At 35.1% G+C, this 22,396-nt stretch overlaps 3 protein-coding genes across 3 annotated transcripts; 1 reads left to right on the top strand and 2 right to left on the bottom strand.

The window, feature by feature from the left end:
- Positions 1 to 714: 714 nt before the first annotated feature.
- On the top strand, positions 715 to 2,926 carry LOC120001415 (E3 ubiquitin-protein ligase SIRP1-like). Its single transcript, XM_038849735.1, has 4 exons — positions 715 to 873; positions 1,309 to 1,675; positions 2,107 to 2,216; positions 2,801 to 2,926. Exons 1-4 carry the CDS (start codon positions 763 to 765, stop codon positions 2,831 to 2,833), a joined length of 621 nt encoding a protein of 206 aa, XP_038705663.1. The 5' UTR covers positions 715 to 762; the 3' UTR covers positions 2,834 to 2,926.
- A 563-nt stretch (positions 2,927 to 3,489) lies between these two features.
- On the bottom strand, positions 3,490 to 7,723 carry LOC120002897 (truncated transcription factor CAULIFLOWER A-like). The gene is made up of 8 exons (XM_038851756.1): positions 7,335 to 7,723; positions 5,443 to 5,524; positions 5,296 to 5,360; positions 5,087 to 5,186; positions 4,924 to 4,965; positions 4,178 to 4,219; positions 3,927 to 4,045; positions 3,490 to 3,799 (listed from the first exon to the last, which is right to left on the bottom strand). Exons 1-8 carry the CDS (start codon positions 7,517 to 7,519, stop codon positions 3,709 to 3,711), a joined length of 726 nt encoding a protein of 241 aa, XP_038707684.1. The 5' UTR covers positions 7,520 to 7,723; the 3' UTR covers positions 3,490 to 3,708.
- Positions 7,724 to 11,972: 4,249 nt separating this feature from the next.
- On the bottom strand, positions 11,973 to 17,518 carry LOC120002912 (MADS-box protein CMB1-like). The gene is made up of 8 exons (XM_038851769.1): positions 17,115 to 17,518; positions 14,469 to 14,547; positions 13,923 to 13,984; positions 13,724 to 13,823; positions 13,245 to 13,286; positions 13,071 to 13,112; positions 12,406 to 12,527; positions 11,973 to 12,303 (listed from the first exon to the last, which is right to left on the bottom strand). Exons 1-8 carry the CDS (start codon positions 17,297 to 17,299, stop codon positions 12,213 to 12,215), a joined length of 723 nt encoding a protein of 240 aa, XP_038707697.1. The 5' UTR covers positions 17,300 to 17,518; the 3' UTR covers positions 11,973 to 12,212.
- Positions 17,519 to 22,396: the final 4,878 nt, after the last annotated feature.

Here is a 22,396-nt window from a genome sequence, read left to right as displayed (position 1 = left end):
CAAAACACGTCTCAATACATTTGGTTAACCCCAACAAAATCACACTATTGTGGTTGTTTTAAGTGGCGCTCATGTGTTGGAGCCGATATGAAAATCGGTATATTTCATTCCCTCATGTTGTTTTCAACAAAATTGAGACAACATAATTACATCATTGTAACCCCTTTTTTTTCCATGCCCCAAGAGGTCATGGGTTCTAGTGGAGGAGTCAGGATCATTTCTCAAAATATTATGTGCGGACCAAGCCCAAAATGCACAATACCTTAATGAGTGCAGATGGGACCAAGCCCTACGAAATTTCCCCTACATTAAAAATGGTCCACTAGTCATCAATTCGTATGATGTTGATAGCATGGTATCAATCTCGGTTAAAAAAATTATATATGGTAGTGTACAATTAAGGATGACCCCAAATCCTTCCAAAGATTTTATTTTATAACTGATTATGCACTTTATTTTTCATAAAATATTTTGATTGCAATTAAGAATTAACGGATTAGGACTAGAGGATTAAACTATATTAGGGCAGTAATTAAGACCCAGATGGTTTGAGTTGGGAAAAGGAGTGACTATTTTGGCAAAATAAATAAATAAATTCAATAAATTTCCTTCTTTTTACGATTTATATGAATAAAGAAGATGTTCTGAGTACGAATACTAACTAGTTAAGGATTCCCAACAGGTCTGAAGAACAGAGTGTCCTCCTCCCTTTACCAAAGCCTCTGGCTTTGCCTTGATTTCCAAGGTAGATAGATTTCTACGATGGGTGCCCTTAGCGGTTGCTTTCAAGCACACAATCCAGGTGATGATCAAAGTGTCGACGACGGCGACGACGTTGTCAATCATGGAAGATGCTGCGACCTATTCAAAAAGGTGGAAACTTTATAATTTTTGGGCAACTCCATTAACTCTTCTTCTTTGATTCTTTTTTTTTTTCTTGAGTTCGGAGTTTCTATTCATGGATAATTCTTCTGAAAAAACAAAAAAACAGAACTCTGAATTTCTTGTTACTAGCTAGATCAATGTCTACAGAGATTCCTTGTTTGTTTTATGTTTCAGATTTATGATGATTATCAAATACAAAAGACTCCAAATTCTGCAGAACAATGTTTATGAGTCTGCTTAATTTACTCTTGATTCTGTCATAATATGAATAATTACTTTACACCTGAGAGCTCTGGATAGAGGGAAGTTGTGCGAGAGTGGAGCGTAGCCAGTCTAGCACAACGTAAAATCTCGCATTCTTCTTCTTTCTATCTGTTTTTGCTCTATTATCTGTGTTGTTTATTTTTCAAACAATGTGAACAGTTTGCAGAGTTATTCAGGGGAGAACGGTTGCAGATGCAGGTCGTCCCGCCAGAGAGTCCTGCAATAGCGGACCTGTTGAGAGACAATGCAGCAGTCAATAATACAACTAATTCACCAACTACTTTGCGAATTGAAACCAACAATTTACAACAGGTTGCAGTGGGGGTAGGCGACGAGGACGACGGTAAACAGCCTACAGATGGAGATGATAGTGATCGAGAATATTTCGACGAGGAAGATCTTAATCAGCTTCATTCTGATGAGGAATTAGAACAAAACCTCTTGAAGCTTTCACCGGATAAAGCGGAAATCAAGTATGTTGATTTATCATTCGAAGATGAAGATTTGTGTGCAATATGTCTTGAAGGTAATATTAATGTTTTCAAACTAGTACATAAAATTTGCATAGTTACAGATCAAGATGCAGATGTCCTAGAGCCTGAGAAAGATTATGATTCTTACAGGAACTTGACAGTATTAATGTTTCATGGTATTACGTATGAGTGTTGATTATTTTTAGTATGGGGTATAATTGTATTCTTGGGGAATCAGATAGTCGGGTATAAAAGGGGGAAAACCTTCGATTGTACTAGTGGAATTCCCATACTGAAAATAAGTCATAGACTCCGTCGCGTAGACACTCTTGTCGAACCACATAAAACTCGAGCATTCTTCTTCCTCCTCCACTCTATTTTCGATTGCTTTTTTTTCCTATTTTGTTCTATTATCTGTGTTGTCTAGGTGTCATATTTGCAACATATTGCTCAAAATTCTTTTTGTCTCATTGTGTCTTGCCAGAGTTCAGCCCTGAAAATCCAGTAACAGTTCTGCAATGTACACATTGTTACCATCTTGGCTGCACATATGAGTGGATGGAAAGAAGCCCAAATTGTCCAATTTGTGAACAGGTAATCAACTTTCTTTCCCTACTTGTTTTGATTTATTCCTCCATGACCATGCATGCATTGTGATTTTTTTTTGTGTGTGAATAATCACATTCATGATTGTATGAGCACGGGTCTGGCATCTCAAGTTTAAGCTAATATCGGATGTCCAAAAGGTAAATTTATATGATGTCGTTCTCAGTTATAAAAAAATGCAATTCTTCAACTAATTTCTTATGTTAAATTATGTTGTAATAACATTGCATTTGTCAATCACGGAGCAATAGCATAGTTGGTTATATCTTTGGGCTTAGGGCGGATGTTAAGGTTAGGAGTTCGAACTAGTTAGGAGTATTTTTCCTAGACTCGTGGGCTTTTTTCAGCCCACTTTCAGTCTTTCAAAGTAGGGTTACGAGTCTCATGGGCTTCGCTCCCATCTTACCTATTGCCAGCGTGGTACTCACTCAGTTGTCTGAAAAACATGATGAGTTGAGTGATTCCCTCAATTACCAAAAAGAAAATAATGCATTTGTTCGATTTCTTCATTATACTGTTAAAACTAACTTACTAACCAAACATTTAATTTTTATTCTGGATTGATATTTTAGGTGATGCTTTTTGATGAAACCATTTTGAAGTAGCTGAAACATCGAAAACAGAAGACTAACACAGCATTTTGCAAAGGAGAAGATATCATGTGCATATATATTTCTCAAAATTTCTCTATTTCTTTTCAACATATGAACCATTTGGTGGTTTTTTTTTTTTTTTTTTTTTTGAGTTTTGCATAACTCTGTTAAAACTTAATTTATATTATTCTTTTTGGTTAATATTTCTCGACCTCGGTGAAACCGAGCTAAAGGGAGTTATGCATATCATGTAACCAAACTCTTAAACCAAGTAAGTTCATGAAACGGACGAAACGGACGAGAGTGTGAGCTACTGAATTTCTCTCTTGTCACACTTTGTGACAAGCAATCAACCCTGACGTGTATATTAATTGGTTGGTTAGCATGTTGAATGAAGTGTCCCCTAAGCCATAACTGCAACGGTTGAGTCCACCTCTAATACAAAATTCAACACATCCTTATCTACTCTTAGGCATAGCATTCTAACCTCCCCACTAGCATTCCTAAGCACCGCTGCTACCCGCATAGCATACCCTTTGTATGCGTACTATTTTTTTTTTCATTCTAATATACAAAATATATTGAAACAACAAATTCATTTTAGTTATTTCAAAAATGTATTAGCATCTAAATGGAATTTTAAATACCCAGATCCAGCAATTAATTAATAATAATGTGGGATCATCATCCAAGATAATAGATGAATAATACTGTATCGTTTACAACATCAAGATTAGATAAATGCATATATATATATATATACACCAGAATAACAGATGGTGTAAGAGAAAATGGAATCATGGGACATGACATCAAACTCAAAAGTCTCTTTACTTTCACTATTTTTTTATGCCCCACTCATAAAGTTCTACACGTCGACCTGCAACTCAAGCTGGAAAGCAGCCCATGTAGATTGGTTCAAGTGTGAGGTCAAGCTCATTCCTTCTCACTTCTGGCACTTGTTCCTGGTATAAACCACTGCATCCATCCATCACAATTCATTAGTAAATTCAATTCTCACTAGCAACTAATTAAATTAATGGAATAAGATGTCATGAACACATATTAATAATACACAAGAAGTGAAGAAGAAATTCTTAACTACCCCATGTTTAGACAGGGACGTAGTGGTTGTGGTGGAAGGAAGGACGATGGATTGTGGCCATGGTTTTGCTGCTCCCACTGTATCTGTTGTGTCATTGCAGCCTTCTCCCTCTCCTTGATCTATGTATACATATATATATATATATATATATTCAGATATCACAAACAATTGAGAATTCAATTAGTGATTTTGTTACTACTTCAAAGACCTAGCTGTGTGATTATTTGAGGCATTTATTTATCTATGGTCACCTGCTTAGCTAGCAAGCTGTTTTGATCCTGAATTGCCTTCTCCTGTCATATACAAATAAATCAGTAAACAAAATTAAAAAAAAAAACAATTAAGATATATGTCTCGGTTAGGGAATTTTGGACCGAGGGTGAGTCCACGTTACATGAGCCTAAAACGGGTTTTTTTGACACAAATAGATGGTGATCCATCTTAATCCAAAAGTTATAGGTTATCTCTATATCCTCAAACTCATCCCACTTGTCACATCCCTTTATGTGCATGCTTAGAGGTGGGAGGCCTCAATTTTATTTATTTTTCTAACCGAGTCTCTTTGGTTCCCTTCAAAAATACACTCCGCAACTGGACTCCGATTTCATGTTAGGAAATTTGAATCGGAGTTACGCCCACATTACATGGGCCTAAAATGAACATTTTGGACCCAAGCCTCATCTTAATTGTCCATCCATATGCATATAAAGCCACTCACGCACGCTTGTTTTTCCAATGTGTTACTAGCTCCAACATCTCCAAGGATAACCGATAACCTAATCTTCTTATAATTAATGCATTTCTTGTATATTCTAGAATTTATAAAAATTAACACACAGCACCCTTGAAGAAGGATTAATATATACCTATATATATATATATATATCATGTCTTACAAAAGAAAAGTAGCTAGCATTCAAAACATGTTTTTCGTAATTGTTGACAATATATATGTGGCAAATAAATAAAAATATAGATATTTAAGAAGCATATATACCTGTCTCTGAAGGTCAGTGATCGACTCATGCATGATCTGATTCTTCAAAGAAAGAAAGAAAGAAAGAAAGAAAGCAAGAAAGAAAAGAAAAGTCAGTATCAAATGCAGCTACACCAACAAAGTTTCCAAAAGTACCAATTTCTATAGTAATTCCAGCGCATACTCTTCTTGATCGAATCTGTTTGAGGGCAGTGTCTATTTGTTGCTCTAGATTTTGAAGCTCCTTCATACTCAACACATCCAGATTTTCCCCCATATAATGCCTGAGCACCAATTGAAAGAAACCATAAATACATATATATTCTCATGCACTTGTTTGTCAGTTTGTGTGTGTATATGTGTGTGTGTATATATATATATAAAGGTCAGAACCTATGGCTTTTCTGTAGAAGTTCAATCCTAGCCTTAAGTCTGTTGTGCTCCACTGACCAATTAATCTGTACAATACAACAAGACACACACACCTTGGTCAGACTATCTTTCTAACATGTAAATAAAAACAACAATATGATGTTGAACCTGTGAATGATCAGGTTCACCGGCGACCAGCTGCCTCTCTGCATAAGAGTATCGCTCATATTGCTCCAGTATCTTCTCCATGCTGTCTCACAAGAAAGAAGAGTAGTGATCATATTATTTACTATACATGACAATTGACATAATTAGCGTGTCTTAATTAATTAAAATCCGTTGTTGTTTGTGATGCAGGCGGAAACTATGATTACAATTAAATCAATGTTTAATCAAGAAAACAAGCATTGGAATCCGTCTGACAAAGAGAAAACACCCTCAAGTTTTAATTAATTTCTTGGAAGCAAAAGATCATGATCCCCAAGAGCAACTACAACCCTAATGAAATGAGAAAACACACAATTATGAAAATATTCCTAGAAGGCCTATTTGAGTCCATAAAAGGTAGAATTTGACTAAAATATGATGGGGCGAGTGACATAACAAGTAGTCTTAAAAATCACGTCACAACGAGTTTTCCAGTCAAATTTTCACGCAATTCTGACAACATAACTTTTTAATCGTACTATTCGATTTACTTGTAAATAACTCATGCATGCATGCCACTAGTGCTACAGCAGCTTGATAATGTGTTCTTCATGTAAATTGGATGATTTCGAGTAGCAAGTGACATGGTATTAGGGTTTCTAATTAAATAGGCAAGACTTGGTTAAAAGAAAATTGTAGCTTTAAAGATATTACTTGGTACAAGGTTTTGCACAAAAAGTACTGCACGCAGAATGTGATATCATTTGAAACCTCAATGATCAGTCATCACTCTTGACCATACAAGGCAAAGCAGCTGAGTGCACGGAATCTCTCATCTGCCTTGATTTCAGCAGCTTCTTTTTTTTTTTTTCTTTCTTTCTTTTCTTCAAATTTTAATCCGAGTAAAAGAAGAAGATAACAACACAAAGAATATTATATATAGAGCATAACATATATATAACTGATCAACTGTATGGATATAATTGGTTGAGGTGACCATACTTTATACCCTACAGGGTGTCTAACAGTAGTAATTAATTCATTCTACTCGATCACTATATTTTCTTCTCTTAAGTACACCATCAAAAGATGAGCCTATAAGTCTTGATTGGCCGCAAGCTTTTTCAAACTAGAGCTGGTGTACCTAGAAATAGACTAAACCATAGGGGATGTTGGTAAGGTTTATTGAATGAAACGGTTTGACAAGAGAAATACATAAGTTCGAGCGACGACTTTGTTAAAACGTTTCGAAGCACAGGGTGTATCTCAAAATGATCTTAACCAAAGGCGGTGTCCATGACTTCTAGCCAATCTTGATTGCCTCCAAGGTTATAAACCCCATCATCTAACTCATGCTTCTTCCAATCTCAATCAATACACTATTATAACTAGTAAGTTAGGTTGTATACTTGTACATGCTAGTTGTGAATTGAAGTTGCACCACATATGGCCATGGACCATTCCACTAAGTCAGATCAGTACATAGCTAGCTAGATATTACTTAGCAACTGATCAGTCCTACTACTACATTACTTGAAACTCTGCGTGGTCAAGGCCTATGAAGTACTTATATTCTCAATATATATATGCTTTAATCAACAACAAAAAAAACAAAAAAAAATTGCCTACATAAAACCATTGAAGCAGCTTAATTAACAACCTAAACTAGGTACCAAAAACCATGATAAACTGTCCTTTATTTTATACTATATGTATGTATGTATGTATGTATGCGTGCGAGTTTTATTTATATACAAAACATGAAGAAAGCACAGTCTAATTTTCCTTATTATTAAACCCCAAACTAACTTTGTACAAGCACGGATCAAGAAGTAGTCAAAGGAGAAAGAAAAGTGAAAAAGAAAAAGAAAAAACAACATAAATATAAACAAAACAAATAGAATTGAAGGAACCTGGAATCAGTGGAGTACTCAAAGAGCTTCCCTTTGTGAGAGAAGACAATCAAGGCAACCTCAGCATCACATAACACAGAGATCTCATGCGCCTTCTTAAGCAATCCAACTCTTCTTTTGGAGAAAGTCACTTGCCTGTTGATCTTGTTCTCTATCCTCTTCAACTCAACCCTACCCCTCCCCATCTCTCTCTCTATATATATATATGTATATAACCCAAAAAAGAAAACACACACAAACCCAGAGAGCTTCAAAATCCAGAAATATTTCCTCTAAATAACCCAAACAATACTTAATTTGGGATCATCCGTTTTAGGTTATTCTTTCTTTCTGCTTTTCCTTCCCTTTGCTTTCTAAAATGCCCAGTTTAGCATGCCCACATATATATATAGTAATATATAACATATAATATATGGAAACCTGGTTTTGTTTGGGGGAAATGAAGATTTGTGGTTTGGGGGAAAACCAGGGTGGTTTTTCTGAGGTATGCTGTCGAGTTGGGATTGGCTGAGATGCCTACACGACCCTATTTAAAAGTACGTATACTATATAGTACGTACTCTAATTAAAAATATCTCAAGATAAGTTTAATTTTTTTGAAAAGCTGGAAATAGATAACTTTCTGTTACACCACTTGGTACTTAACATTAGAAATACCAGACATGAGTGGTACCATTTTTTGTATGGTGGAATCTCCATCCACTATAAACAATTTCTTCACGTATTATGTGAGTACGATTTACGTACATCCTATCTATCTTTGATCTCATTCACCGCTCGAGTCTTGTGTACAAAAGTTGTTTATTTTTTACCGTTTAGAAAGTGTAAATGGGTCAAATATATAAATGTTGGGATTTTAAGGATATGCTCGATAGTATGTCTATACACTATACAGTATCTGCTGACTAGTACAAGAGAGCTTGACTGCATGAAGAGGAATTATGAATAGGCAAATCAGAGAGAGCACTTATGACACACGATTAATCTTCAAAGTTGAGGGAATGCATGTGCGATTAAGGAATTGTTGAGTTGAGTTACAACCTGTGGATGAGAAAAATAACTCATGTCAAGTCAACATGACAGATGAGGTGACAAGAAAGTCACATACCGCAGCTTTGAAGAAGTTGTGCTAAGAATAAAAACTGTGAGATAATATCTTTCAGCTCCTAAGGGATATCTCAAGCTAACGTCCAAAGATGTTCAAACGTCAGGAGATTAGGATTAGGAGATTTGATCCTACCATGATACTCCAGGAATGATAATATTAAACACCTTTAGCATCTCACCATGTCAACCCCTTTATAAAGGACGTTGAGGTTAAGCCAAGATACGCTACACACATTCTCTTATTTACATATTACACTCCATGAGTCTAACATTGATTGAGTGTCGGAGTGTCCTCGAACCACGAATAACCGCCCTCTCCCTTTGTTTTTACAGGATTCACGGAGACTTATCGTTGTCGGTCGTCTCAGCAGCTAACGTGTGAGTTGTCCAAAAAATTACATCCACGCAACCTTATCTTAGAAAAAGGAGAAAGTCCACCATTGTTGTCTAAAATTTGAGTATACTTGATCGACAACGTGAAGCATTTAACTAGGAGGTGCTTTTTCCCGATCTTATCAAACATCAATTCTCTTATCTCTTTCTCTTTGTCACCATTAAAGTATCTGACTGTTCTTTTTTTTTCCCTGCTTAATTTGCTGGATTTCAAACAAAGTTAGCCCATCAAATCAAATGGAGAAGAAACACCCCTCTCCACAAAATGTTCTTCATTTTCTTCTTTTACTTACCTTTTTTTTTGTTGACTCCGCGCTTGTCCATCCATCACACACCACAATTAATAACTTTTTTAATTATTGTTTTGTTCTTCTCAAATAATAAATGAAAATTTAGTAAAATATTTTTTTTTATGTGGAATCCGCCTAATTGTACCAAACGATTGGTTGGTAAACTTAGGGTTACATGGAAGACCCTGCAACTCCCATGGACCAATTGAGACCTGGACCGAAATCGGTGTGAAAGATAACTCAAGGTGGTATTGGCACAAGCTAGGCTGAGTAAGGGTCACCTCATAAATTGCGATAATGAAAACACATATTGGAATTGAACTCACGACCTCTAACTTGCGCTAAGAGTTACCACTATCAAATTCACCATCTCAGCCTCAAGCAACGACCCGTTGTTAAAATTTTAGTGACACATGTACTTTTTTAATGGAAAAGTCTAAATATCAACACAAGTATAGCTAGGTTTTTTTCTTCCTAAAATTGTTAGGAATACCAATGCTGAAACTGACCAAAATCATATAAAAATAAATCAAGCACAAAGCAAGACACCAAAAAAATTTTACGTAGAAGATCCTTCAATGCAAACAAAAAAAAATCACTAGGCCTAGCACATAAAAAATTAACTAGTCAATGAATCTAAATTCGACTGTCCACATTGATGCCCTATTGTTTATCAATGTATTAAGAGAAAGTGTGGCGATCCAAATACAAGAAGAGTAATGATAGATACCTCAAAAGTTTCTATCTCAATTATCATCGTTGTTGAGTTATATGTTAAAGTTTATTTATTTTTAGTGAATGAAAGTGCCTAATGTGAATAATGTACGTGTACCCCGAGTAGTCTTGAACTATATATGTGGTACCTGTGAATTACGTGTACTAACTACCTATGAAAGTGTTTTACTTTGTGGTTGTTATACTTGAATAGTTATTTACATATGGTAGTTTATTATATGTGTGAATGAATTGTACGTGTCCTACAATTTGTTGTCTCTTTTGTTTGTATTGTTGTTATTATATGTGGTTATTATTTCACCTCTTGTCACATAACGACATGTTTGTACAATTGTTCGAGTATAACTTGTATTTTGGAGCGACAGACAAACATTTTTTATTCACAAGGGATTAAAAGAGGGGATTGTTTTATTGTAATTAAGCATCTGTTCTATCCTACTTAAAACTACTGCTAATTAGCAATCTTAAGTATATGGTGCAAAATTTGTATTTAGGACATATTGTTGTTGCGAGTTTCAGATAATCTGATTTTGTTATCTTTTTCTAGTGTTCAATCTTGTTCTAACTTCCAACATTGTACACTCGGAATTTCATATACATCATGTGAGACATGTGGAGCTTGTGCGTCCAACTTAACAGTTAGGATAACTGGGATACTAACTGTTGAGAAAGGTTTCGGACGCCCCGTAAATTAAGGGACAAGAAATGAAAAAGAAAGAGGGTGTTGGATGGGTAATAAGTGGGGGAAATCTAAAGCGGGATTTAGTTACTAAAAAGAGCTGCACAGGTTCCACATTCTCAGTTGCGTATTAACAAATAAGGCTAAACCGGAGGAATCTAAGCTCGTGAAGAGCTAAACCCCTCCCCCCCCAATAATAATAATAATTTCTTACATCATGCACGTGCGGTATTCAACCACTCCCCCACTACCATTTCCTGATATTGACACATTTTTTGTTTTAATGTTATGTTGCATGTCTGCTTCTTGCCCTAAATGATCATCTTCTACTCTCTCTCTCTCTTTTTTCCCCTTTCTTCTTTATTTTCTTTCAAGACTTTATCTTGCATCGAATTGGTACAACTCAACCGAGTGACATATAAGTAAATACTCACATGACCGACGTGTTTTCTGAGCCTAAGAATCAATGACAACGACCCAAAAAGAATAAAACCGTGCGAGCATTTGGCCAAAAACGGACAATATTAATTTTTAGTCTTTGTGTTTGGACAATAAGTATTTTCTTTCTGTAATAAAAAGAGGATTGCTTGTGTTTCCAGAAATATTCAAACACCATGCAGATTGGGGGAACTGCATACGTATTTGGTTCATCTGTTACTTGAGACCTTAAATGGAAGCAATTTTCTTGCTGTAAGTGTGTAATACCTGCAATTCTAATTGTTGAGACTATTGACTATTGAGAGGGTTATAGGACCCACCTTAATTAACTAGGCTCACACACACCTCATTGAAGTATTTCTTTCAATAGGCCTACTTCCAGTACGTATTGTGCATGCCAATTTGAATTTTCTACTCTGACAGGTCGATTTCAAAACTCACTAAATGATGGTTGCGTTTATGAAAAGTATAACATCGTTAAAATAAAGATTTAATAGACAGATTATAAGTCATGGGTTTCATTGATTTAGTAAAACACGCCTAACCTTGAAAGGCTCTGAAAATCCTGTGATTTGTTGGACTTGGACTTGGGAAAGTGGACAATATTTTACAATGATAATCAAGTTTGGGCAAAAGAATCCATTGGTGTTTCCTAACCGTGCTATCGAAGAGAGGTTGTCTAGCTTGAATATAGATTATACTTGTGCGACTCGTTGTTCGCTTGGTGGGCTTGAAAGTCTAAGTCGACGGAAGCAACAAGAAAAAATCACTATCAAAAGGGTTCAAGAAACAATCAATCTGAATCACTATCAAAAGGGTTTGATTAATCACAAACGAACAATAGAGAGCTTTTAGAACCCTAGCAAGAAAGCTCTCTTTTTCTCTCAATTTTCTCTCTGAGATGTGGCTACAACTTGCTCCCAAAGGAAAAACAAGCTTTTTATACAATTAGGTTTAAGAAATAAAACCTTCCCAAGATAAGAGTTTGAGAAGGCTAAGGAAACTTCCACCAAAATACAAATCTCTCAAGCCATAATTAATTTTAACACGAGCCGAACAAGTTCAAGCTTTCTGAAGAATATCTGGGTTTATTGGAAAATCCAAAGTTACAACAATAAGAATTTATACAGGAAGACAATCTGCTTACTTACACTTACACATGCAATATAAGTTCTAGTTTACTCTTTAAATTTGTTGGTTCAAGTACTTGTACAGTTTATATAACTTCAAAATCTATCAAAGCATCCAACCTGCAGGGTTCAATTGGTTGTTAATGTGTTGGGTGGCAGTTGCGTCATTCACTTGATCTGTTGCCTCCGCATTGTAACTGTATCCAAAAAGAATATACATACATACATATATATATGTAATTAGGTAAAGGAACTGCATGCCAACAATGATGCAGAATTCATGCTTGAGAAAGACTTACCCTAGTTGCAGTGTACTATTGTAGCGTAAAGGTTCGAAAAAACCCTCAGTGGGAGCAGCCTGGGGGCCAATGCCTTGATACCCAGCTTCCAGTGGTCGCACGTGAGCATTTGAATCCTCCAACTGTTGCATTATAAGTTATTTGAAAATTGCATGATCGATCGAGAAGTATTGGCAGATACAATTAAAATTGGACAAAAGTCGTGAGTACTTGGAGGTTTTGGAGTTACAGTGTTAGGCTTAAGCACAAGGGTTGGATTTTTTTTAACTGAGGAATTACCAAGACTAACATGTTTTTCAGATAGATGCGTGGACGTAAAACTCATGCCCCTAGAACAGCCCGCACCATGCTAGTCACAAATATAACTGAGCCGAAACCTATGAGAGAAAGAAATATCCCAACTAATTGGTTCGAATTCCCAACATCAAAAGTTGTACGGCATAAATCCGGAGCGATAACCAACTAGGCTATTGCCAAATGGTTCAAGAATCGGAAACTCAGGGTCTCATATCAAAGTCGAATCATTTGTTATAAATCCTTCGTTATTTTCATTTTGTCGATATGGGATTACGTGTGAGTTCACTCTGAATAAACAGCAATGAGAAACAGGATTGAACAAGCTAGCACAGTAACATGAAAAGGAGCTCTAGGTATAGGTATTGTACCTTCTTCCTTAATTCTTCGTTGGCTTCTAGCAGCATTTCTTCCTGAAGAGACACCAAATTAAGAACAATGCCAATTTTCGATGAAGTAGGATATATATAGATACACACACATATACATATGTATGTGGGGGTGGGGTTTGCAGTATTGAATTATTCAGAGGGAAATATACTTACCTTCCTCTGAAGCTCAGCAAGTTGATTATGCATAAATTGGTTCTGCAGAGATTGAATGGACAAATAGACTAAGACAAAGAAGTTGGAGAAAAGTGGAGTATGGACAAATTAAGACAAAGCAGTTGGGGAAAAAAATTATGGTAATATAGTATATAATTTTTTTGGTACCAATAACAATACGAGACAAACTTGTCATTTGGACAACTGAAATGGGTCTAAACTCGGGCTGTTAGGCCTACGTGTACAGTAGTTTCTCACTTGACGATATGATAAGTTGAGTTAAAGCTCAGTTCATGACCATAATGGCTCACAATGGGAATCGTATTCAGGACCTCGTCCCATGTATTTGCAGTTTGGACTAGTTTAGGGTTTTCTTTTACACAACCTATTTTAGATTTTAGGAATTTTACTTTTACCCAATTTTAAATTACTTGAGAACTCACAAAATAATTTTTATTTATTGATATCACTATATATACCTTGCTTGACCAAATTTGCCTCAATGATGAGTCCAGCTGATGCTCAAGCCTTTCTAGCTCCTTGGAGCCCAGATCCTCCAAGTCTTCGCCAAGAAGATTCCTGCAGAGACACATTGTTTTAAATTACACAAATTACATGACAATGCATGTAATGGTGCTAAATGAACCAAGTTTGAACAACTGTACGAGATTGAATCACCTCTGTGAACGTTGTAAGACTTCGACTTTGGCTTTTAGTCTCACATAATCCTGATAACTATTCTGCTTGTGAACAATTCACAGATTAGATATTTATCTAATTAAATTCATCAGCCGCCAACGGCTTTTAGGAAAATCAAACAGAGCTAGCAAAGAAAATAGACTAAGATAGAGTGAGTAGTATATATAATTCTTTTTTAACCGATAAGCCATCTAACCCAACATGTCATTTGGACAGTTGAGTGATCGTAAAACTCGGGCTGTTAGAATAGCCCGCTCCACGCTGACGATAGATAATATAAGGTCAAAACCTATCCGGGTAGGAATCCGGAAGTGGGACAAGCCCACGGAACCACGACTCCAACAGAAAATATCCCAGCTCATTGTCTCAAAAACTCCCATCCTCGGGCACCATAGACCCTAAGTCCGGAGAGATAATCAACTACGAGACTATCGTCAAGTGGTCAATGAATAAACAATAATAGGCATAGCATGAATTTCCCTTAATTAATCATTAAAATACTAATAAAAGACAATTAATCTCCACCTCTGTGTCTTTTCCTGCTCCATTGGTCTCCATTGATCCATAAGTGCATGCTTGATACCTCTCAAGTGTTTTGGCCATGCTTCAGTTAAAACCCAAAATGAGTCAGTAACAGTAGTGTATGTATGTGCATTTTGTTCGCTTGGTTCATAGTTTCCTCATCAAAATGTCTTTAATGAATGCAAGATATGTTAAATACATTCTAGTTAGCAAGTCCAGAGACATTAATTGGACTGAGAGACAAGGTCTAAATGATCAGAATGTGTTAAATACTTGGGCTTCAAACTTATACCTAAGAGAGAATGAAAAATGAACATGCCAACGGCTAAATGCATACGTACTGACACATGAACCTGAAAATTGATGCTGTTGGTTGAGATGGATTTGGGCTACTCATAATATATATATATAGGTCACCCAACCCATTTCCTTATTCAACTATCATGGGCAGTTGAGAGAGATATGGGGAGTCGTAACTCCTCTATGGGAGTGATTCTTCCATTGATGCAATAAACACTAAAAAAAAGAAAGACGAATGATCTCTCTTAAGAAACTCTCCCTCTTACAATTCGTGTAAGATTACACTTTTAATCGGTCGACACCAAAATACATTTCTTTAGTTTGACGTATCTTTGACTGGCATGCATTGGTCTTGATACGTTGTCAAATATATATTGTTTTTTTTTTCATATTTGATGCATAATATCATTTAACGGATGTAATTTAAATATATATAGTTAAGAGTCTGAATTCTATGCATTATAAACTTCTAAATTAAGAGAAGACAACCCTAAACTTATACATGCAATCGTCTCCTACAAGGGCCTAAGTTTATGGATGGCCTAGAATGATAGACTAGCATATATATATAGGCATACATTTTTTATATTTTGTTGAAGTATAGCATAGCATGTCATGTCAACAACATATTGAACAGCATTCATGCAGCTACCAAATAGGGAGAAAAAACAGTCAATGGGTCAAACTTTGACTCTACAATCTATCAATGATGTATAGTTTTTAGTGTTCGGCGATTAAGAGTCAATATATAAAAAAAAAAATGCATTTATCATGAATGCGAATGTTTTGTTATTGCCACACGAGGGAAGATATGATAAAAAAAAATGAGAGTATTAAATGTAATTAAGGTAAGAACAACACTAAATGAAGACCAGTTATGATAAAATCGTTTGCGATGCCAGATGAAGATAATTGAGAGAATTTGTATAGAAGATAGTAGAAAGCAAATTAGAAGACCAAAAAAAATATGACTTGAAGCACATGGTAAGAAAAAAATAAGGATTCAATAGGAGTTGATGAAAGTATTATCCGATATAAAAATAAATCGTGGAATCAAATACACGTATTGGATTCATTTTAATTTTCTTATAAACTCATATAGCTGACCCCAAATTTTCGAGACAAATACTCGATCGGATGATGATGATGATAACTTTTGGTTGTTTTAAAGGGACATCGCTTACTCTAAAAGCTTTCTTGCTAGCAATTTGGCAACAAGAAGCATCTGACATTCAAAAAATGGTTCGAGGAAAGGAATATAAGTATGCATCTATATCTTGATAAAAAGCTATGCATCAAGATCACAACATGTATTTAAAAGTGTACTAAAACTAAGAAATTGAAAAGGAAAATAGCAACATAAAGTATCTGTGTGACTAATGATATTGAAACCCAATTCGTTTTTTATTCTTGTCTTTTTGCATGTGTTACGTACTAGCACTATTAATATTCCAATCATTTTGAAGGTTTAAGGATTGGCCACCTGTTTCTTCTCTCAAGTCCTAAGCTGAATTTCTTTCTGTTTAGACTTGCTCATGTTAGCTATAGGTCTGCTACGATTTTTACTATAGAATAAATTAATCTCATGAATAATAGTAAATAATAATAATAACTAACAGCCGTGATGGAACCCTCTATATATATATATGTCATATTGATAAATGACTTCTTCAGCTGACATATTGATTTTGATTAAAATAAAATCACAGAAAGGGCATATTACGTTTAACAGAAGATATTTAATTATTCTATCTTTAGAACAAAATTGAAGGACGTGAAGTTGTAGTGCAACTTTAATTTAGACACCGAAAGGACCAGCATATTCACTCTAAAACCAAATCTAACCCTCTTCTGAGCGCTTTAATTTTATATATATAAATATATATATTTATTTATATAAAGGATTGTATAATGGTAATAAGAAGAGAGGAAAAAAACCCAGAATACTACTCTTTAGTAAAGTTTATTGTAATTAATAATTTTTTTAAATGTAAGAGAAACCTTTAACAAACGTAAGGAAAAAAACAAAGATATGTACCCCTAGCTTCATAATTAGATTATCAATTAAACTCATAAAAGAATAGAAATTAATGAGCTCAATTAATAATTTAATATGTAAGTCGCAATTGAAAAATTTTACCAACAAAATAAGGAAAATTCATTTAGACAATATGTTTTCAATCCCATATAATTGGAATGATTTAGCTAGGAGAAAGAAAGAAACCCTGTCTCACTTTGAATCAAAACATTTGCATAAGAAATCAACTGGATAGATTCAGATCTAACAGATAAAACCCAGATCAAACAGTAAAAGAAAGAAAATAAAGTAGAAAATAGTGAAATATATACCTAGAGCCGCTGCAGAACTCATAGAGCTTGCCACGATTGGAGAAGATGATGAGAGCAACCTCTGCTTCACAAAGAACTGAAAGCTCATAAGCCTTCTTCAGCAACCCATTCCTCCTCTTGGCAAACGTCACCTGCCGATTTATCTTGTTCTCTATTCTCTTCAGCTCCACTCTTCCTCTTCCCATTCTGTGTTTTCTCCTCTATATATATATGAATATAATAATGAATCTATAATCTTTTTTTCCTAAAATAATAATAATATTATCACCTCTCTGTCTCTCTCTCTGTGTGTCTGTCTCTCTGTCTCTCTCTCTCTCTCTCTCTCTGGATATATATGGTTTGCAAGTGCTGCTGCTCCTCTTCCCTGTTTTAGGGCAAGAAAGAAATAGAAACTGTTTCTTTCATCCATTGTAGGGGAAGTACTATTCCCCTCTCCCTATTTAGGTTTTCTTTCTAAAAGAAAAATACAAAAAATACAAAATTAATTGTTACTTTTCTTTTGTTTTATTAGTGATGCATGTGTGTGTAAGAAAATTGAGTAGCTGACGTCCAGTATTAGCAACCTTAACATTCCATGAACTTTAGAGCTAATGCGTGTCGAGTTTACAAGGCAGCTAATTTTATAATCATGTCAGAATGACCAATATCCGTATTGGGTTGTCATGTTACACAATGGTCAATTGTAATGTATGTCGGTAACCCATATATATATATTAATATATAGCTGCGGGTGCCCTAGTAATAGTAAATCTTGTTGGTGTATTTTAAATAAAAAAGATAATACATATATATATATATATATATTTGTGAATGTAATTAAGTATTTGATTTGTTCTTTTAATTGGTTTATTAAGTGTATTTTCTCAAATGTAATAAGAGACTTATAGTCACACATTGAATAGATGAGAAGATGTCACTTAATAAGGAAGAACACCTCATTGTCTTATGATGGGTTTGGATATGGATCCAAATCGCGGGTGCAAGGAAATTTTGTGAGTGGGAGAGATTAAGAAAGTGACTTAGCGGGTTCGGGTTACACTCGACTGCGTAAGTTAATGATGTAGACGTTATTAGGTCATTAACATTGGTCTTAACTAAAGGACCTTAACTATAGAGGTACATTATGATGTAACTGCACAAGCCCCTTTAGTTAAGGTCCTTTGAACCTAGACACTATACCACCAATATATATATCACATCCTAGCCACAACATACACTTCTACACATAGCCAGTAGATCTCCTCTCTCAAACACTCGTGCTATACATACCTTAGGCAGAGATAGTTGGTGTTTTTGTAGGATTTCGGGCTAATCATCTATGTTGCATATTCGAGTTGGCCATACAATCGAGTCGGGCTATTACATCTCAGAGAGAGCGAGCCAAAAGAATCTTATTGCACCAATTCAGAAAAGAAAGAAGAACTATAGAGGGCTCAAATATCATTGAACATAAAGAGAGCTATTGTCGTCATTTCATTGTAACAAGTTTCATGAGTTGTGATTTCTATATTTTTGCATTTACAATAACAACTTCAAGAGATTGCAAGATGGAATCGGCACAAGACAATCCTATTCTTGAAGTATACATATACATATATTTATTTGTTGAAAAATAAAAAATGATACTTTTTGAAAGAAAATTAAAGAAGTTGTATGCACATGATTTCATGTGCATACAACATTCAAAATCACACCTGTGGAAAATGAATTTTGGATGTTAATCCTGTATATCAAATTTAAAAATCTATAGTCTTTTTAAATTAATAATTTCAATTTATTTATATAAAATTTAATTTATACTTACAAATATTTATAATGGGTCAACGTAATAAAAATTTAAAAAGTAAAAACAAAAATAGATTTTCCACAGGTTATAAATTACGTCGTCAAGAATAAATTTCACCAAAAACAATTTATTTCGAAACTTATAAATTAATTTATTTTCCATAACTTACAAATTTAAGTTAAAAATGAAAAACAAATTCTACCAAACAGACCATAACGTAGATCCGGACGCATAGAAGGCTAGCTAGGTAGAGGCTTGTTTTCTATCCCAGTGACGGAAAAGTCAAATCAGATGAGCGAAAGCTTTAATAGTTAACAGTTGTCTTTCCAGGACAGACCAATAAGCAGAGATACCAACAATACGTGTCGATATTTCATTCGAAACGACCGGTTTAACAAAGTTCAAAGAAGCTTGTGTTTTTAGTTGTGTAAGAATAAGCAGTGTCGGCCACGTGGAATGATTCCAGTTGCCAACATTTGGCCGTATGCAACGATATTTGCCTCGTGGAGAGTGAGGTTTCTGGGCAAGTACTGACGTGGCCATACAATGTTGACTGAACACGACCGCCAGGTCTGCCCTAAGTGGGGAGATTATGAACAGGTTATTGAGAGCCAACAAACATGGATATTTAAAGCATTGGATTAAAAGTATTCTGGTTGGCTAAGGAGACAAATGAGTTGATGTTCATATATATCCATTCTCCTTTTATATATATATATAGATATGTATATATATATGTAGTACAAGTATGTATCGTAGCACAATGTGTCCTGCGGTGCACAAGCTTTGTTTAGTGCCAACTTTTCAGCAATAGTATTTGGAATTTCATTAGCCATTATTTGCAATGAGTGGCGGCCCCAACCCTGAATACAGCATGGAGATGATTTCTCATTGTTAGAGTACTACTAGGCTGTGAAAACAAAAGATGAATTCTTCTTTTATAGTTTTGAGATTTTAGGAGAATTGGTGTTTCACATGATATTTATTGCATTTTCAGTCTTAGATCCAAGATTCTAAACCTACCTCTCAAATCGTTTAAAAACAATTAGTTGTCAAGAGGAACAAAGATTTACGTTGAGGAGATGCTAGAGGTTCATTTGACATGTTACCTCTTATTTTAAGTGTTCCGAATAAATAAAAAACGAAATCAGTCGTATAAGAGCCCCTTTTGCATAAATTTATACTTTATACTATACAAAACATTATCCTCTTCTCCAAACAGACACTTACATACTTTGCGCAATCGGCAATTCAAGCTTATCCCATGAACCCACACATATCCAAATACCCTTATCTCCAACAAAACCATATTCAAGAGTCAAGCAGTAGCCACTAGGAAGGGAAGTCAGGCTTATGGCCTCATATGAGTAAATTTGGGGGACAATTTAGGGTCTTATTCCCATAATTGTCGAACCAGTGGAAGCACATTTGGGCCCAGTGGGCCCTCTATTGGGCTTTTGTACCCTGAATCCAGACATTTGAATGGACCAAAACTCACTAAAGTCAAGTAATTGGGTCACTTTCTGATTAATGGCGAGCCATGACAACTGAATATATTGTCCACAGTCACAACAACTGGATTTCATATAAAAAGATTGGACCAGTGAAAAAACCAGGACCATGGAAGTAAACTTTTTGGAACACATGGTGTAGAACAAAAGAAAGTAACCCAACAAGAAACATGTATCTATTTCTTTGAAGATTTTACACAAATTGGTCTTAGACAAGACAAGATGATCAAGACCCAACAAAGCAAAAGATGAGTCAGGACAAGTGTTTAGTGTCAATTGTTGTGAGGCATTTGTGATTTATGTGTATGTGGTGAACTCCCCAATAATGGAGGTGAAGTAGGTACTTGATGGACCTAAGATTTGAAGCATATATGGTTTATGTGAGCTAGCCTGACTTGGTTGGTGCATCCACTACCATAATATCAATCATGAATCATGGATGGATGGAAAATTTAGATAAGAACTTAGTTCATGCATCGCAATGGCATGATATGTTCAAGGGTCCGTCTAGTTTAGAGTTTAGATTTTAGCGTTTCTATCTAAGTTGAAGTGCACCTTGAAAGGACATAATTTTAGTAGAGCCTTGTCACTTTGTCCTAAAACAATAGTTTGCAAGGATATAATTTTAGTAGAGGCTTGTCACTTTGCCCTAAAACAATAGTTTTTAAAAACGAACTGAAGGTGATAGATCTTCTAGTTTTTTGATCTGTCGGTTCAACTTTTGATTCACCGATTCAATCGCCGGTTTAATAATACTGATAAACATGGGCAGAGCCATGTGGGGATCAGGGGGCTTGTCCGCCCCCTGAATTTTTTTAGGTATAATATATATATACTTTTTGATAAGCTAGGTATAATATATTAAGTCATTGATTTAGGAGGGAAGTGAGTAACAAGAGAGGATTGTTAGAGTAAGTTTTCTTGAATCAATGGTCATCATGTGTTTGATCTCTCTTTGTGGTTTGGTCACGAGATTCCTATTTGTTTTCCGATTTTCCCAACCTAGAAAACATGAGTCTATGAAAAAAAACAACACAACACAACACTAGACTTCATTACAATGCTTTATGAATTTTATTCAATATGCATAATCTAGATCAATGGATTCAACGGTGGCGATTATACTTCTTTTAAATACATCGTTTTTATACATTCAATAATACTTTTGTTTTTCACTTTGATTTTACTACAATCAATCAGAAATTACGTAAAAAAAATTCAGAAGCGCTGCCCCCAAATCCCGCTAACTTTTTGGCCCCCTTCATATAGATTTCTAGCTCCGTCCATGTTGATAAAATTAAATAATGTTTTTATGTGTGAAAAAACTGAGTTATGCATGTAATTCAAAGTGTGGTGGGGATTATATGAAAATTAAGAAATTGAAAAATAGATTATAGGGAAGGCGTATCAATGATACTATCTTCAAGACCTAAATTGGTCATATATAATTAAGAAAGTAATATTATTTGAACCCAAAATTACAATGAGTGGTCAAGAAGGGCTTCTATGATTTTTATCATAATAATCCATAGAATTGACGAAAGGGATTGGTACAAAATTTAGCTTAAGATGGAGAAAAGGAAAGGAAGAGTCCTTACTTAATTTGGTGGGGAAGTGGAACCCTATGAATATGCATATATATATATATATATAAAAGATGTTAATGCCACTGTCATCATCATCATCTCACTCGTCTTCTTCATAGGTTGGGTTGATTAATACATCATATGTCGGTGGCATATTAGAATTAAAATAAATTAATCAACATGTCACAAGTGTAATCTGGGCGCCATCTGTGCTTAAGCTAAACTCAGCAGCAGAGAACACCAAAACACTAAAAAAAAACACACACACATTTTAATTCATAATTTAATATAATTTTGAGAGAAAAATTTAACTACAATTGGAGTCATCTATCCCCTCCATTAGGTGGGAGTGGGTCTTGGCAATTGATTACATAGATTAACTCATGAACATGAACAAAC

This window comes from Tripterygium wilfordii, chromosome 7 (assembly GCF_013401445.1).
Source record: "Tripterygium wilfordii isolate XIE 37 chromosome 7, ASM1340144v1, whole genome shotgun sequence".
Lineage (NCBI taxonomy): Eukaryota > Viridiplantae > Streptophyta > Magnoliopsida > Celastrales > Celastraceae > Tripterygium > Tripterygium wilfordii.
This window is presented reverse-complemented; position numbering and strand designations above follow the sequence as displayed.